Raw genomic sequence first — 18000 nt, 5'->3', positions numbered from 1 at the left:
CAGGGAGAAAAGGAACCTATGCAAATGAGTGGTTGTTGCCACTAACAACAGGTCAGGGTGTGTTCCTGTCAGCTTACAGGCTTGCATGCAGGGCAGGGAAGGTAAAAAAAAAAAAAAAAACTTTATCTAGCTGCTCAGGCATGACAAAACATGTTGAGGCCTGCTCAGAGGGTAGAGCTGCATGGACAGGTTGTGTCAGTCCAGGTGTTTTAGAAATGAAACCAGTACAGTCGGAACCAGTACAGCTGCTGGAGCGACAGCAGGCCAGCACCCGGCGTGACGCAGGGCAGAGTCTGGTTAGGGTGAACAAAAAAATGATGATTCATTCTGCACGTTCACAAAACAACAAAATAAGCAACAAGACTCTCACACAGAGTTACACTGTGACTTTGTGCTGGATATTCTCAAAGAGGAAGAGGAGTTTTTAGTCTTGTTTGAAAGATATTTTCATTGCCAAATTGGTTTTATAGCACGAAATAAACAGATTGTAACTGACTGCAGTATAAGCCAGTTTAAAAATGTTAGAGCCCTCTGGGTCTATGGTTGAATTTTCTATTTATAGTTTCTTAGCTATGACATCACTGCAAAGATAGAAACTCAATGTGGAGGTGGCCCAGCGGTGGAGACGTTTAAGAGCACCGCCACCTGCTGGCGCAAACGGAGAATGTTGTTTTCATGAAAATTAATGAAAGAGACGTGGGAACTGTGAGCACAATAAATTCCAAAACAAAACAAGATATATATATTTTATTTTGTATATTTTATTTTGTAGGTCACATAGAGAATATGCTAGTAAAAGAATGAAAGAAATGAAGAACTGAGTTAATGGAATGTTAGAAAACTTGCAGGATACGTAAAACGTAGTTGAAATACGCTTCATTGAGTTTACAATTTTAAAGATTTTTTTGCCTTTCTTTTTTTTAAGAAAATCCTTTTTAAGGTAAAAAAGATTTTTTTTTTTTTTTTTTTAGGTAACATGAATCCAACATGAAAAGACAAGTTTTTTGGGGTTTTTTCTCAGATAATATTACTGGCTATTGCAAATAAATATTCCTACTCGTTCTTCATCTTGGTTTCTTTATATTCTGCCATTGTTTAGTTTTTTTTTTTTTTAGAAATTTTCTTCCTCCTACTTTTAAAATCACATCTATGTAGAACAAAGGGTATTTTTGGAGACATATGTCCTGTTATATTCTGCTATATTTATAACAGAAAATCATTTACCAACTGTGATAGTGACCTGTACTTCTTTGATATACAGTCACTGAGGGAAATGATAAAAAAAAACCCTCATCAGCACTGCAGATTGAACATCATTTTCCCCACAGGGGTTCCGTGGATGAGGATGATAGTGAGAAGGTGGAACGAACAGAGCATTGGTGTTGGTTGGCATGGCGATGAGAGCAACAGTGTTATCCAACACATGGAGGTGTAAACTGGCAAACTCCAGAAACTGATGGTCATCCTGTCAGAGGTTTCCACTTAGTCCCAACAGGCAGAAGCTGCACGCCACACTTTTGCTCCACTTGTGGTAGTTGCGCCCTCTGGTGGTCATTTCAAATATGCAAGTTGCTTGCAAGATGAATCATTTATGTGTTCATAACTGGACTTTATTTTTGTCAAGAAAGCTCCCTTTACAGAAAATATGGATAAAGCAGCTATTCAACCTTATCATTTTTTACTTCAGACAGAAAATAAATAAATAAATAAATAAATAAAGTCCTCAGTTGTTGGTTGTCAACTTTAAATCCCACATACTGCAATAAACCAGGACATTAGGCCCAATGTTAAGTCAAACATGTGGAATTGTAAAGTAAGTTCATATTTCAGATTTGTTGTTTGCTAATATAGTAAATAGCATAATACATTTTACTGAACCTGAAGAGCAGGTTCAAAAAATGACAGATAATCAACAAACAGCACCATTTTCCCTGCTGACTGTCTTCAGTCAGCTTGCTATTGAAGAAAATAGCCATCCATTTAATTTACATTAACTGAAATTTCCATCCATCCATTTTTTTTACACCCTTGTCCCTTAGTAGGGTCAGGAGGGTTGCTGGTGCCCATCTCCAACATTCCAGGCGAGAGGTGGGGTACACCCTGGACAGGTTGCCAGTCTGTTGTGTTTTTGGACTGTGGGAGGAACCGGAATACCTGGAGAAAACCCACACATGCACAGGGAGAACATGCAAACTCCATGCAGAAAGACCGGGATCGGGAATCGAACCCAGAACCTTCTTGTTGCAAGGCAACAGCTCTACCAACTCCCCCTGAAATTTCCTTCCATGAAAAATCTAGTCCTATTCAATCCTTTCAAATTTAATTCAGTTCTGATTCTGTCAGGTTATTAATTGTTTATACTGAGATTAAAATGAGAAAAAAAAGAAGTTGTCCCAAAAGTCAACAAATGTTTATTTTAATGATAAGGTAGCTAAAAATTTCAAAGCTTCAAAAAAAAACAAACTCATGACATATCACTTATTAAGTTTCAATTATTTCGACTCGGCTCTTTAAACCCTGCTTCAGAAGTACATCATTTGGGATATTACAAATGGAAATTTGTAATATAGGATAATAGGTCATGCAGAGAAAGTCAGTGAAAACCCCACAGATATCCCAAAGACAGAGTAATCTCTCCCTCCAGGCGCATCTGTCAGTCAAACTCACAGTACGGTCCAGATATGATAAGGAGCAGCTCAGTCCGAGGTGCCACTCAGAGCCACACAGTCTGGACATCTACAGAAACGGGTCACAGAACAAGAACTAATCACAGAGTCCTTGCTCCACATCCTGATGCTTCATCATGTTTCCATCATCCGACAGCACAACACAGAGCACACCACAGATAAAGCTTTGCATAACCCATGGTGAAGTTCAAACATGACATCATATCAGACTGTCCACTTAGTTTTGTCCTGGATCTTATCAAGCTCACATCACTGGAGATCAAACCAACAAACTCCTGATTCCAACCGTTTCTAAATTGGCTTAATTTAAAGATGTTTTGCTTTTTGTTTAAGTGAGTCTTGCTTTTATTCAGACTAAATCCATCTTAAGAAAACCATTTTATGCATAGATATGAACACACTTTTTACCATATTGATGGGACTAATGTGTTGACCAAAGCAGCATACATGTTTGTATGTTTGCATAGAAATTGAATGCTGCTTCTTCATGTTTGGTTCTGGTTCTGGGGATGCAGAGCAGAACCAGAACCAGAAGCCCTGAATGGTCTGGAAGGTTAATGTAACAACAACACATCCTCACTGTATTTTGGTGCTAAACTGTTGGATGATTTATAAACTAACAATGGCATATTAGAGTCTGTTCTCTGAGCTACAGGGAGCCAGTGGAAGAACTTTAGGACTGGGATGATGTGCTCTATCTACCTGGTTTTCATGAGCAGCAGAGTTCTAGATCAGGTGCAGCTGTTTTTATTTTACAATGTTTCCTTAAGGTAGACCTGTGAAGATATTATTGCAGTAATCAATGTGACTAAAGATAAGTGCATCGATGATTCTCTATAGATCTTGCCGGGACATCAGTCCTTTAATCCTGGAAATGCTCTTCAGGTGACAGAAGGCCGACTTTGGAACCATGTTTGTGTGACTCTAAAGGTCTGAGTCCATCACTCAGATTTTGGGGCCTGATGATTAGTTTCTGGCTGTAATAACTGAAGATGCGTGCTGAGTGACCGTAGATTGTTTTTCTTCTGGTCCAAAGATCATAACTCCAGTTTTGTTTCTGACCAGCTGGAGGAAGTTATGGCACATTCATGCATTGATTTCTTCTATGAATCTGCTCCGGCTTTTCTTCTGTACATTTCAGCATTTTTATTGCAGACAAGAAGAGAAGCTATTTCCATTTCTATTAATTTATTAATTTTCATTTTCATTTTGAGGTTTCGCAGTGATAGGTTGAAACCAGACGCAGCTAAAAAAGCATGCATCTGGCTGGCTGCCCTGAAGGTCCAGGATGTGCTGAGGAACAAACGGTTAGCCGTGTTTACCTTGGTGTGGGCCTAATGAGGGGGCAACGGAGTGGAGCAGGTGTCGGAGGCCAGGTTTTCCCACTGCCTCCATCAGACACCACAGACATGACAAGCTTTAGCCTCACCCAGGAACAGCATGTGAATTCAGATTAGACTCAGCTTTTGTTTTACTACTGTACAGTACACAGCCAGTGTTTTATTTAACCACCAGCCTTATGCTAAACACGTCTGAAGGTGATCAGTCCTGCTGATCTGAAAAAGTGCCATTAAAATAATTCTCTTGTTTTTTTCTTTTTGCAAACATGAACAGTTTGAGCATGTTTCCTTCGCTAGCTATATTAGAGCAGTTTGTTTTCCTGCTCTAATATAGCCAGCTTGTCTGGTGTGAATTAATTTCCCACCAGACAAAATTCACAGTGACTGTGAAGCTGATATTCCAGATTTTCGGTCATGTTTGGTCCCAGTTGTCACCATAACCTTTTTGTTTCTCCAGCATATCTGTATCCTCTGCATTTTTGTTTCTATTTTTGAATTTCAGCTCTTCCCTGTTTTGCAATGGCACTCCCAAAAAGGAGCCCTACCAGACCTTTGAAGCCCACTATATCACTTGGTTTGTTTATGTCAGCTTCTCCTTCAGGTCGGCAAAAAATCAGATAAAATCAATTCACAAATGATTGTTTTTAGCACAATTTATATTCAACTGAATAAGTCCATGTCCCCATTCCTGTCTTTTCTCCAGTAAATATGATAATATTGTACATTTATTGATCCCTCTTCTCTCCAGCTAGATGTTTTTTTCTGAAATTATCTTTTGTAAACTGCATTATGATCTAATGTGAATGCACACACAAAGCTAAAACTCCTTAGAAAAAGTATTTATCCCCCCAAATCAGTCACATAACCACCTCAAACCTATATAGGTTATTAGCTTTTTGTGATAGAGCATGGTTTTGGTGGTACACAGTTTTCAGCTTTTCTTTTTTTCTTCTTTTTTTTCTACAAATTAATTTGTAAAAAAAATTATTTGTAAATTATTTTTTTTTTTACAATTAATTTAATTGTAAAAATATTAAATTCCATCCATTTTCTTTACACCCTTGTCCCTTGGTGGAGTCAGGAGGGTTGCTGGTGCCTATCTCCAGCTATCGTTCCGGGTGAGAGGCAGGGTCACCCTGGACAGGTCGCCAGTCTGTTGCAGGGAAACACAGAGACAAACAACCATGCATACACACACACCCAGGGGCAATTTGGAGAGGCCAATTAACCTGACATGTTTTTGGACTGTGGGAGGAAACCAGAGTACCTGGAGAAAACCCACACATGCACAGGGAGAACATGCAAACTCCATGCAGAAGGACTGGGGCCAGGAATTTAACCCAGAGCCTTCTTGTTGCCAGGCAACAGCTCTACCAACTGCGCCACTGTGCAGCCCCAAAATATGAGATTAATTTTTTTATTTAATTTATCATAATATACTACTTTTGCCCTGAACAACATTAAACCTCAGTTAAGGTCAGGGTTCAAAATTTAACAGTGTGTTTGTGTGCGTGCGTTTGTTTGTAATACTTTGTGGGGACCATTTTCCTGACACATACTATTTTGTGGGGACCCATTGCTCCTTGTGGGACTGAACTCTGTTTTAGGGTCAGGGGTTAGATTTAGGACTAAGGTGTGAGTTGAGTTTTGGTTAGGGTTAAGATAATGGTAAGGTTTAGGCTGTAGAAATGAATGAAAGTCAATGGAAAGCCTCCACAAAGATAACCACACAAACATGCATGTGTGCGTGTGTGTGTTGTTTTTCTCCTTATAGTGGTCTGATATTCCTACATGGTTGCCCTAATAAATATTAAATAGAGTATGAAACAGAAGTATTATTCCACTGTAATCTGCCCTTAGATGCAAGCAGACTAATTGTTCTGCTCTGCTTGCCTAGTTGGAGTTGTGACCAAATAACACACACACAAAAAAACGTCTACTATGAATTCATGATTTGTTACAAACCAACAGAAATATCATATAATAATGGAGAAGTTTCTTATTTAAGAGTTTTGTCATAATGCATAGCCATTAGCCATCATCTCAGTAGCTTTAAAAGGACATTTGGAAGCCAGAGCTAGAGTTGTGCTCAGAAAACGACTGATTCTAAGAAATATGTTACTGAATTTGGAACTGAAACTACAGCCGGTCCCTGTGTTGCTTCACTCACAGCTATATTATTCATCATGAACAAGGTCTTCTTTACTGAGTGTTTTTATATTTGTACATCCAGAAAAAACATTTTGTCTTCTTTGCATTCATCTGTTTAAAAGTGTTTACTTGGGAATTGGACCAGATCCAGTCCCGTCTAAAGTGTCTTCACTCGGCACTGACACAATGTTGACTTCCACCGCTTCTGTGCATTTTTGTTGCAGTTTAGGTTTCTGCACAGCGTGTCAGGAGGTCCACCTGTCCGTGTCTCTGACAGTACACCCAGGCAGACCTTTATCTCTCTGTCAAGGCTGCTGGATGAACTGAATGCTCTCCTTTTTCCTGCTGCAGTGTTAGCAGGGTCACATCTGCAGCAGAGCAGCTGCAAACAGGAGATGCCAAACAAAAGGGCAGAATTCAGCAAAGACCATCACAAATCCTTTATCTGGAAGCAGCAACTCAGCTGCAGCACGCAAAACAAGACAATAAAACAAAAAAAAAAATAAAAAATCCAAGGCCCTCTGTGTCCACCAGCTTCATAATAAATATCTGGTTTTGGAATCTAAATATACCGTTATGAAAATACGTTAGTCACTTCAGTACAAATTTAACTGATGTGGACAAAACAATCAGGATGGAAATATGTCATGATTGTTAAAAGGGACAAAGTCTCTGTTTTGGAGACATTTATGCTGTAAGATTCTATTTAAAAGCATGTTGTTGTTTTTTTTCTAAAAGAAAAAACGAAAGATAAAGATCAGTTTCAGCTTTCAGACCTCTGTCAGATTGTTCTTCTGAATGTTGACTTGACTATTTCAGAGCTTTTCCTGTTTGTTTGTTTGTTTGTTTGTTTGTTTGTTTGTTTGTTTGTTTGTTTGTTTGTTTGTTTGCTTGTTTGTTTGGACTTACTGTTTCTCTGTCAAATTAATCTCCTCTTCATCCTCAGTATTCAAGCAGATCCTAAGGACCTGGGTTCAAACTGACAGGTTTTATGGACTGCTCATAACTTCTTCCACCTTGACTGAATCATCAGGTCCGTTTCTTTTGGTGATGCACAGTCTTGTTTTTGCCTAAATAAACCTTTAGGCCCAAAAGGTCAAGTTTGGTTTCATCAAATCATAGCATGTCTGTCTTGTGATCTTACTCTTTTGTCCAAAGATAATAAATACAGTGCAAAAAAAAAAAAAAAAAAAACTGACTCTACCATTGTCTGTTTCGGCACGAGGTGCTTTTATGCTTTCACATTAGCTGCTTATTTAATAAAACAAGTGAAATATCTAAAAGACCTTCACACAATCTAAAATATAAGCCCTCTAACTGTAACGCAACCCCCTTTGAGACTATCAGAAAATAATCCTGCCTCTGTTTCAGGAGCTGCAGGTGACCTTTCCAGGTGGCGGTGTCAGAGTGTATCATTCTACGACATGAAAGGAGTAAAACACTTTTAGCCTTCATCAGAAGCACAGAGGGACTCACTCCTTCTGCTGTTATCGAAAAACAAAAAAGGAGACGCACCGCTTAAAAGCCGAGCGCTGCAAAACTGATGACGCCACTGACACAGGCTACACTTTTCATTGAGCACAAGCTTGCTAATCTCCTGCCATAAAAATATTGTGTGCAAAATGTTACCAGCAAATAGCTGAAAACAACAGCAGCTTCTTGGCCATGAGAATCAAACAGTGTGCGTGTGTGTGGTGGGGGGTTTGGGGCATGGCTGCATGGGAAGAAGTGGGAGTAAATATTGCTATCATGTGTGACGCAAGCTGCCCCAAGAAGAGAGTTCTCCACCCGCTCCTTATCGCTGCCCAGCTGCAAAAGCCTCTCTGAACACAAACGCTTCAGCACTGGGCTGCTCGCTCCAGTCAGAACTGAACCCCATAAAGATGAATGTTGTCGTTTTTGACACTCAGTATAGTGTTGTTGCAAGAAGATTGTCTGTCCGATTGCAAGAAAAAAAAACAACAACCAAAAACAATTCTAGTTGATCTGGTCTTCAATAATAAATCACATTGCCAGGCTGGTTACATTTACTCAGTTACATTTACTTCAGTAACTTTTTGACAAAAAGAAAAAAACTTTTAGGAGTATTTTTTTTTTTTACCTTGCTGTACTTTTTACTTTTACGTGAGTCATTTTATTATGATATAATAATTCTCTACCCACTGCAGGAAAACAAATATTCACCAGACACAGAGACACACCTGCAGTTTCTGTTAAAGTTTCTTAAGTTTTATACTGAAAGAAACTGATTTGGAAAAATGTTCTTTTATTTGTTGTTATTTATAGGACAAGTGTACTGTACTGTGTACACACACACACACACACACACACACACACACACACACACACACACACACACACACACACGCACACGTTACACAAACAAACAAAACCCACCCTCACACATGCTCACACCTTTATAATATACATAATATAGAAGGTCAAAGCTTGAGTCATACCAACACCGGTTTACATTTCATTATTCCATCCATCCATCCATCCATCCATCCATCCAATTTGGGGTAAAAACGACATATTTTTAACATAAAACGTAACTCTAAAAACATAAGTGTAAAAATATATTGTTATTCTCATATTTTATTTAACTTCTTTCACAGTTTGTATATAAACTACTGAGTAAAGCTGTGAACAAATAATGGGAACCACAAAACTACCAAAAGGTAAAAATGAAAACTGAAGAATAGAATCAATAAACCAATCAAAATGATGCATGATGTCACAACTCAACATAAACACTGAATGTTAAGAACCAGGTTTATTAGAAACGACTGAGACTTTGATTCTCATTGAGGTATTCTCTGTTGGATTTTGAAATCTTTAGCTCTAGTCCTCTGCTTCAGTTTGAGGGATTTCTGGATTGTACGCAGAAATCAGGCCTCGGTCTAACTTTTGAAATTGACCTTTGCTCTGGAATAAATCTGATTATTTGCATTTAGTTCATGACTTAGGAGGAGCATTTCATTTTTCACATCAGGGTAGGTAGATTTGACAAAGCTTTCTTCTCTTGATTCTCAAAATCTTCATGCTCAAATAAATATTGGCTCTATGCAAACATGATCTGAATATGACTTCATGACTAGACCCTGGAGGTATAGATTTGACGTAAATTTCAACCAATTCAACTCAACCAATTCATTGAATTTTTAAAAGTGCCTGGATTGAAATCACCCCTTTGGACCTGTAAAGGCTGCTAGTGAAGGTGGCGTTTCACCGCTGCCCTCCAGCTCCAGACGCCTCCTGAAATCGTAACGACGTCGTGTTCTGCGTCTACTCTGCAGCAGCCCGGCTCTCCTGAAGCTGAACTCTGCTGACTGGAAACACGGTTAGATTCCAGCTGCGAGTTCGAGTTCGCGTTGGGTCACTGACAGGCTGCCTCTGCAGGAATGCTCCAGCTGACACATGGATCACTGCTTTCTGCCAACAATTTGGAACAAGATTATTTTTATTGAGTGCCTCACCTCTAAATCAGTAAACGTTTTGGGGTTTGAGGGAAGCTGTCGTTCAGATAGCCACGCCGTCACCGTCTCGTATCCAATGGTTACCATACATTTATGTTGGCAGGTTGGTGGTTAAGACACAAAGGTGAGGCAGAATTACTTTCATTCTAGCAGCTTTACTGCTGATATCTAATTTATATATGTATTAACCAATGACTACAAAATGTAATAATTAGTGATAATTCATAGCACTAATCACTGTGCAACTTAGAAAATAAATTATCTTGGGATTATTTCGAATTATAGTGGAAAGAATGACTAAAACCCCTTAATGAAGTTCCTTTTTCAGTTGAATCTCCAGTCTATTTTCCTAATAAAGCAGAGTAAGATCATCTAGAATTGCAATATAATATTTGTGGTTTTTATATTGCATTGCTTTTTGAAAAAGTTGTGATTATTGCTGCTAGAATAAACAAATTATTCCAGTGAGTAATTTGCACCAGTCACTGGAGTCACTGACCTTTCTGTTCACTTAGTCAGAGAGTTGATGCTGAGAGGCTGGTCTTCTACAGGGAGAATATCTGAGGCCCAAAAACTCTCAACAGAACCAGAGAGTTACAGTGTTCTTCAGTCGATCATCAGCTGCAGCCTGCAGGTCACGTTTTTAGCAAGCAGCAGTTTAAGAATCAAATTGCTTTTGCCATTTTCTGCCTGCCAAACCAAGTTGTGTTCTATGACTAAAGACATTAGAACAAATTGTCTCCAAAGATTGAGTTGAAATTCCCTGGGTTTGGGAACCTTTTTGTCATGAATAATTAAATATGGCGTTTTAAGGGGAAATATTTGGATTCAGGACAAATAAATGGAGAAAAAAAATTGCATGAAGTCCAGAAAAAGTATCCGAAAGATCTCCAGAAAGGGTCCTGAGCTAACAACCATGAGGACATTAAAAAAAAACAAACAAAAAAAAAAAAAAACAAGGACGTTCAGCTGCTTGAATCCAGACTCCACCTTCTACCAGATCAGATTATCTGTTCCTGGGATTCTTTAGCTGATTCTGTTTTCCACGAAACTTCACTTCCTACAGCTTTGAGGCCAACAAAAAAATGATGTATATTTTCTTTTGTGGAGGCCATCTTAAGGCTGACCTCAACACTGGCCTTCACACTGTCTGAGCAGTCAGATACTGACAGCCTGCCACAGCAGCTAAAACGCAAACTTAACCAGATCAGCTGGAGATGAATCCACCTCTGGGTTTGTCTTTCATTAGAGGCTTCAGACAGGAATCCACCACAGATCACCTTTCATTAACTGATGATGATTTGGACAGAAATGATCTTGTACCTGTCATAATATTTTTGAATGTATCCATCATTTAGCACCTTGATCAGTTCTTAAACTTTTTGTTTGGCTTAATAAGGATTTGTGGAAATTGTCCCCAATGAGAGGACTACTTACCTTTATTCAGAGTTATATTTTTTTTCCAACAGTGTTATCATTTTGTTTTCATTGTTTGCAAAAAAAAGATATCAAGTACAAACATGAACTGGTCAGTTCATGCACTTAAAATGATGCCCTAATATGGCAAAAGTTATGATATAGAAATTGTGACTGCTTATGTAATCATAACCCCATGTGTTATCTTGAGCTTATCTTCCTATGTCAAAAACTAGATTCAGGAGCGACAGTTTATGTTTGTTTAGTTAGTTTTATCAAATCACTTTAATTTAAGCACAATAAAAATGGTGGTCAAGGTTCAATTATCTCAGCAGAAAACTGACAAGCTGCTACAAATTCAGTTTCTATCAATATGTTTTTCTTTTCACTTCGGTTTACCGACGTTGAAAAGCGTAGATAAAAAAGTGAAATCAAAGCTTTTCATTCTTTTCAGCAGAATAATCCTCTCCACTAATCTTTCTAAAATGTTGCTTAAGCTCGCCAGTTTATCAGGCTGTTCCACACAGACACGTGTGACGACCTCCAGAGCTCTTCCAAACCGATCGCCGTCCAAACGCTAAGTCGCCTCGAACCAGATGTTTGCGATTCTGCTAAATGTCACGTTGACTTGTGTTGAATCGGTTCCGACGCTCAGGTGAAAGCCAAGAGACAAAGAACGTCACATTCTCCTTGAGAATTACAAGTTTTATTAAAACTGCAACATTTGTTCTAGTCGTGGTGAAATAAATAAGTGAGTGCAACAAATTATTACAAAATAAAAAGGTTTACACTTCAAATGAAATAAAGCTGAACGAAAACAAGTCAGTATGAAAACCTCTCTATGCATAGGAGTAAAAAGTGCTAAAACACACACAACGGCCTACAGCGTTCTGTAGCCCACTAGACATCTACGGTTTGTCGCAAAACAGAAAAGCTATAAGCCTAACGGAGCTGACCCAAAAATGTGAACTAAAGTGGCTAAGACAGGTCTTGGCCCGTAACTCAACATGTGCAAACTCACAGAGCAAACAGCAGGTTAGACATGAGGATGTCGAAACCAAAGCAAGGCTGGCAGGAGCAGCTTCAGGCATCACACACACTAAGCTCCCAGTCACACCAGTGCACGGACCTGGACATCCTGTATGGGAAGGTGAGGAGGAAACCAGAACAGACGGTAGCAGAGGCTCGTTGCGGTGTTACTGGATGGGAGGGGGTGAGTCAAGGAGGAAGTGACAGCTGGTCTGGAAGCAGCTCAGCAGTCTGCTTGTTCCAGATCTTACAAAGATCTCCACAGCCCTCTCCGTCTGGGTTCTTATCTGACTCGCTAACTTCACGCGAGAGTTTCTTCGAGCTGTCGTCAAATCTTTCATATTGAAACTGTCCTGCAGATTTGGAGTCCGCTAAACATCTTCAGCCGGAGCGTCCCGAGGCCGAGGGAGGCCAGCTGGTCGAGTTCTGCATGTTCACCCTCACGCGTGACGACGACATTTTGCTTTTCCACGGAAGTGACGAAGGAGTTTTCTTTCTGTAGGCCTCTCTCTGTGGGCTGTCGGGAGCTCCCAGGTTCTCCAAAAGCCTCTTCCGAAACACATCTTCAAACTGCAAAGCCAGGTAAGATTTAAAGTTCAGTGGAGGATGTTAAAATAAAGACGAAACAAACAAACAAAAAAAGTTAAAATAAATGAAGAAAAGCAGAGCCTCACCATGTCTAGCACTGCAGTGGTTGTGTGTGTTGCTGTGGTTGAAGTCGTGGTTGGGGATCTTGTGGTTAGCTGCTTGGCTTTTGGCTTGGCACAATACATCTCCAGGTGGGATAGTTCACAGCCGGAGGATTTACAGCATTGGTCCACTATTCCCTTCCCCCTGGGCCGAGGGCCGTAGCCCGACCAGGAGCCTTTACCTGCAGGGACAGATGCACCGCACGTCAGCTCACCTGGAGCAAAACGCTCATGCAAACAAACCAGGGGCTGCAAATAACCATTATGGGTTAACAGAACATCTGCAGACTTTTTCCTTTAAATATTAGAAATGAAAATGAAAATGAAAAATTTTCATTTTCATTGCACAATAATAGTGTGCAATTATTAATTAGTCAATTAATAATTGCACACTAGGTCCTAAATAAGATTTTTTTTTTTTTTGGTGAAGCTAAAACTGCCATTGGACAAGTTCTGATAAAAACAGGTTTACAGACAAAGAAGATTTTTTAATCTGAAATGCAAAATGTTTTTTTTTTTTTTGTAGTTTTGACATAATTATTGTTCTGTGTTGTTCTTTCATTAAATGGCCTTTTGTTTTAGACAGTATACTCTAATTAGGCGATTACTACAAATATTCCAATCATCAATTTGTCACGATTAACCCGATTAATTGTTTCAGTCTTCTCTTTTGCAAATATCATTGCATTATGGCTCCTGCTTTTCTTACATCCTCTTAAGCAAACGAACAAAACATCGGAGTAAACCCAGAGATTTGTAGGACAAGATGCTACATGGTTAATAATAATAAAATAATTCACTTGAATGTACTCAGTTTAGGCTTTTTATAGTGTAAATCTACAACAAGAGCCGCATTAGGGTGAGGATGTCAAATCAGTGCAATCCAACTGAATCCAATCTGAAGGATTTTTTTTGACATCTTATGCTTTCAATAATCTCTTATTTAGTTGCTCTAGTTTATTTAACTTTTGCACGGATTCAGCTCAATCATCAAATTATCAGTAGTTATTTTAATCTTCTGCACACTGATTAGTTCACCAGACAATCAGCCTGACTGGCTGCTGCTTGAAGCTCTCCTGGCATCCATGAGGTATCCTCTACCCCCTCTGCTTGCCCCAGAGTTCACGAGGGAAAAAAAAGTAACAAAATGTGTTTGGCGAAGAGGGAAAGCTGCACGGCGGAGGTTAGAACAAAAACAACATACTCATGTGGAGTTACAAAAAAGCTACTTCGAGTATTTTCTGCAAAAAAGATCGTTCAGTCATCCGTCAACAACTCTTCGGTAAACCCGAATACACAGTTTTCACACCGACTTTTCGGGAGAATTTGGTTGGAACTGGACGCCACACTCAGCTGCCCATCGTCTCCAGAAGCTGAAGCACAGAGGGAACCGACAGTGTCGTAGTTCCTCCAACACCTCCTTTTTTTCCTGCACCTTCTTCTCTGTTTTCAGTCGGAATGCTGAGCTGCTCTCAGATAGCGGCTGTTTTAACAACAACCCTATCGCACACCGAGGCACAGTGTTCTGGAGAGTCCACCGCCTCGTCGGTGGACCCGCAGCAGTCTGATAGCGCAAGCAGAAAGCGGCCTTGGTCGGAGCGGGGCGAAAGGTAATCGGGTGAAAGGGCTTCTGGGTAATTGTGTGGACGCTAGTAGAGACGATAGAGCTGAAAACAGCGCAGCTGGACACACGGAAGCGGAAACCCGGATGATTGTCCAGTGGGAGATGATGCTCAGGGTCGAGCCTCGGCTCCGTGTATCAAAGGGAAGTAAGTGTTTGTGTTATTGAACCGATAACTTCCTCAGAGTTACATCAGTGTTTTCATTCGGACATGTTGACCAGGGCCACAACAGTGGAGGAGCTCCGTGTTGGTGTGAGCAGACAATAACCTCCTCCTCGGCATTTGAATGTTTATTTGAACCAAACTAAAATAAGCCTGCCTTTCTGTTGTATCCTGACAAAGTATCTTAATTATCACTTTACATTTTTATTATCAAAGTTCTGGTTTCTTTAGAAACATTTTTTCTCTCCATAAGAAGCAAATATTTTTTTGACATTTTCAGGAGACATTTCTCTCTTTTTTTCAGTCAGAAAACTAATTTTACTCGCAGGACAATTGACTTTGTTCTTGTCATTTTTCATGCATGTTTTGCCTGAGCAACAGTCTTCGTTCTCCCTTTGCTCACATCTCGGTTAACTATATTGTACTGGATACGTCTGCTTAAATATTTCTGGTGCAAAGTGTCTTAAAATGATATTCATTGAAGCTACAAAAATACAATTAATGTACTGGAATTGAATGCACCTGTAGCAACTAGACGGTGAACCAGGTTGTGTAAAGAAAAAAAAAGATAAATTTCACAGTCATATTACCACAAACTAATATTGTTAATTATAGTATTGGTTTGTGAAAGTGTCCAATATGTTTAAATTAAAATGAATTTAATCTACGTGTTATCAAAGCTTTTTGTCTGTTTTTACAGAAGTTGGAAATGTAAGATTACTAAATCCTGTTACTTGAATTTTCACCATAAAATGTATTTTAAAAAACAGCCTTTGTCTACATTTTTGCTAAGTTTTTTTCTTGTAAATGAAATTGCACAGTTCATCAACCTAGTCTTCTAAGGAAAACAGTCAGATAAAGCAATCAAGTCTTCTACTTTTCATTGAGTTTGACCAGTTTGGTTAAAATCCATCCCAAACTATGAACTTGCAGGCTGCAGAAAACACACAAAAACAAAGAATCACGTGGAAACAAACAGGGCGACTCACCTAAGTAGATTCCCCGATCCCCACAGACGAACAGGAGGTCACTGAGGAGCTCGGAGCCGCAGCGCAGCCGGGCCCCCTCCGAGAACAGGGGCCAACCTGCCAGACACATGCTGCAGTAGAACACCCAGATCCGAACACACAACACCTGGAAGCACAGGGGAACCTTTAAGGTCAGCTCTCCGACACTGTGATAGCAGAACATAAAGCCCCAGGTGTGAAACTGCTGCTGGACTCCAGAGCTCCTTCCGTGACACACTGCTGCTTTCTAAACGCTCTCTGGAGCGTCACAGCAGATCACAGATCAACTGGATTCACCCATGCTGGCATCTGCACAGCTTTACTCATTTCACTTAAGATTTCTGCTTTTACTGTCACTTTTTGCAAATAGTTGTCAGTTTTTAACGCTCAAACAGACTTTTTTTTTTTTATTAACTTGCCCATGCTTTTGGACCTAAGTATGCTATTTTTAATAAGTGCAGAGAATTTATGTGGAAATTTTCCTTTTCCTGTACTGTTTACTCTTTTTTTATTCTTTTTTAATATATATTTTATGTTTGTGTGAGTCTACGTTCTTAGATCGCCTGTCACTTTGCTGCTGTGGCATCAGAATTTCCACTCTGTAGATGAAAAATAAGGACATTTCTATTCCATTCTATTCTATTATCATTGTTATTGTTATTATTATTACTACATGTTGGCCTTATGAAGCCACATAATAAAATCATTATCTCCTGTGTGTGGAGAAGAGGAAGGTGGACTGGCTCTGGAAACCATAGAACAAGACTAGCCTATATGAGCTGAAGCTCATGATCACTCAGGTCTGATCAGCAGTTTCATCCTGGGTGGTTCTAGGTCTGGAACCCAAAATCACATTACTAAAAAAAAATTTTAAAGAATCACTTTAACAATGTTTATAATAAAGCTTTTGCTGCTTTGATCATACTGAAAGAACAATAAAGCACATTTTTATTCAGTTTGTCTAATCAAAATCACACACACAAGATAAATAGCATCTTAAGATTTATAATAACTTTACTGCGCGCGCACACACACACACACACACACACACACACACACACACACACAGAGAGAGAGAAATTGACTTAAATTCTGTTAAAGGCAGACACTAACTGGATCTACTAAACTGAAGCTGATGTCTGAAACGGCAAGATAAAGAATAATGATATTCTTAATATGCAGTATCTCATCTAACATTGACAATCTGAAATGTCAATAAAACAACAATTAGATGTTCATTTCATTTTATATTTGGGGTTAAATATAGCAAACAACAGCAGTATCTTAATTTAAAACCAATGTTTTCCACATGGAAATCAAAACATTTATCCAGCAATTCATCAGGTCTCGTTGAATTTAAAAGCCTGGTTTAAAAAAAAAAAGGCTTTCTGTAATAAAAATGTAACGAGGTGATGTATTCCTCATATGATCAAACATATGAGGACTGAAACAAATGCAATCCATCTTTCTGTATTGTGTAATCTTTCATAACTCATCTATCACTGAATGTTTAAGCAGAAATTCATGAGCCTTTACGCAGGTGAGGCTGATGCAGAAGCCGAACAGTGATCTCCCTCTGCTCCCATCTGAGCAGATTGTCTTATTTTTCCTCCATATTATTGATTTAAGCATTGATCTTCCTGCACCAAGGAGAGGTGACCGTGTCTAGTAAAGAACCTGACTGGTTAGGCAGTGAATGAGCAGCAGAGCGGAGCGGCGGCGGCTTACCTTGAGTGTGAGTGTTGGGGCAGAGTGGCGGCATGAGGGGTGCATCCTGTCTGGCTAGACGGACTTCAACCGACCTGCACACTTATACAGAGAGAGCCAGGGGGACGTCCTCTCTCCCTCCCTCCCTCCCTCACTTGCTCCTGACGTAGTTTCTTTCTCCGATCTCATCCCAAACCACTATCAGAGTATTTACTGGGCCATATCATCGTCATGTAATCGGTATCAGAACGAGAACACAGAGGAGTCATTCAGTTCTGTCCACCTTTAGGCAGGCTAAGTGTGTTGTTCATGGGTGTCTTCCAAAAAAAGGAATTCAATCAGATTTCTCACTTCAACACGAAGGCTTTTAATGGGTGAAAGTGCTCAATGTGAGGACGTGCTACAGACTCATTTATCTAGTGATCTAGTTATCCAGCCACAAGCAGTCATTTTTAAAAGTCAAAAGCAAAAACAAAAGTAAAGTGCAACAGTCCTGTTTCCTTCCTGTAAAACAGCTTTTGGTCAATAGTTACTTAGACTTTCACTGAACACGAGTAAAAGGAAGCAGTGTCATGAAAAATCTTTGATAACCTGAAAAACTCTTTGTCAAAGTTTTTCATTACACTGCTTCCTTTTACTCGTGTCCAGTGAAATTTCAGTCCTGGTTATTTTTAAAAGAATGTGTTTTGTTTAAGATAGGTGAGTTTTAAA

The 18000-nt window shown here is 39.4% G+C and overlaps 1 protein-coding gene across 1 annotated transcript; it reads right to left on the bottom strand.

Annotated features, from left to right (window-relative positions):
- Positions 1-11757: 11757 nt before the first annotated feature.
- On the bottom strand, positions 11758-16546 carry igf3 (insulin-like growth factor 3). Its single transcript, XM_014998214.2, has 3 exons — positions 15565-16546; positions 12777-12973; positions 11758-12672 (listed from the first exon to the last, which is right to left on the bottom strand). The coding sequence occupies exons 1-3, from the start codon at positions 15764-15766 to the stop codon at positions 12484-12486; spliced, it is 588 nt and encodes a 195-aa protein (XP_014853700.1). The 5' UTR covers positions 15767-16546; the 3' UTR covers positions 11758-12483.
- Between the last annotated feature and the right edge of the window lie 1454 nt (positions 16547-18000).

Source organism: Poecilia mexicana, unplaced genomic scaffold, assembly GCF_051168715.1.
Source record: "Poecilia mexicana isolate PSO_F unplaced genomic scaffold, ASM5116871v1 scaffold_7, whole genome shotgun sequence".
NCBI lineage: Eukaryota > Metazoa > Chordata > Actinopteri > Cyprinodontiformes > Poeciliidae > Poecilia > Poecilia mexicana.
The sequence above is the reverse complement of the archived record's forward strand: the minus strand, read 5'-3'. Positions and strand labels throughout refer to the sequence as shown.

What these genes read in the sequence shown, in the direction of transcription:
- igf3 (XM_014998214.2), bottom strand. Translation starts at nt 15,766, where the DNA reads ATGTTCTGCTATCACAGTGTCGGAGAGCTGACCTTAAAGGTTCCCCTG. An exon ending in GGATCGGGGAATCTACTTAG is followed by an intron (nt 12,974 to 15,564) that starts GTGAGTCGCCCT and finishes CTGTCCCTGCAG; the next exon opens with GTAAAGGCTCCTGGTCGGGC. An exon ending in CCACTGCAGTGCTAGACATG is followed by an intron (nt 12,673 to 12,776) that starts GTGAGGCTCTGC and finishes CTGGCTTTGCAG; the next exon opens with TTTGAAGATGTGTTTCGGAA.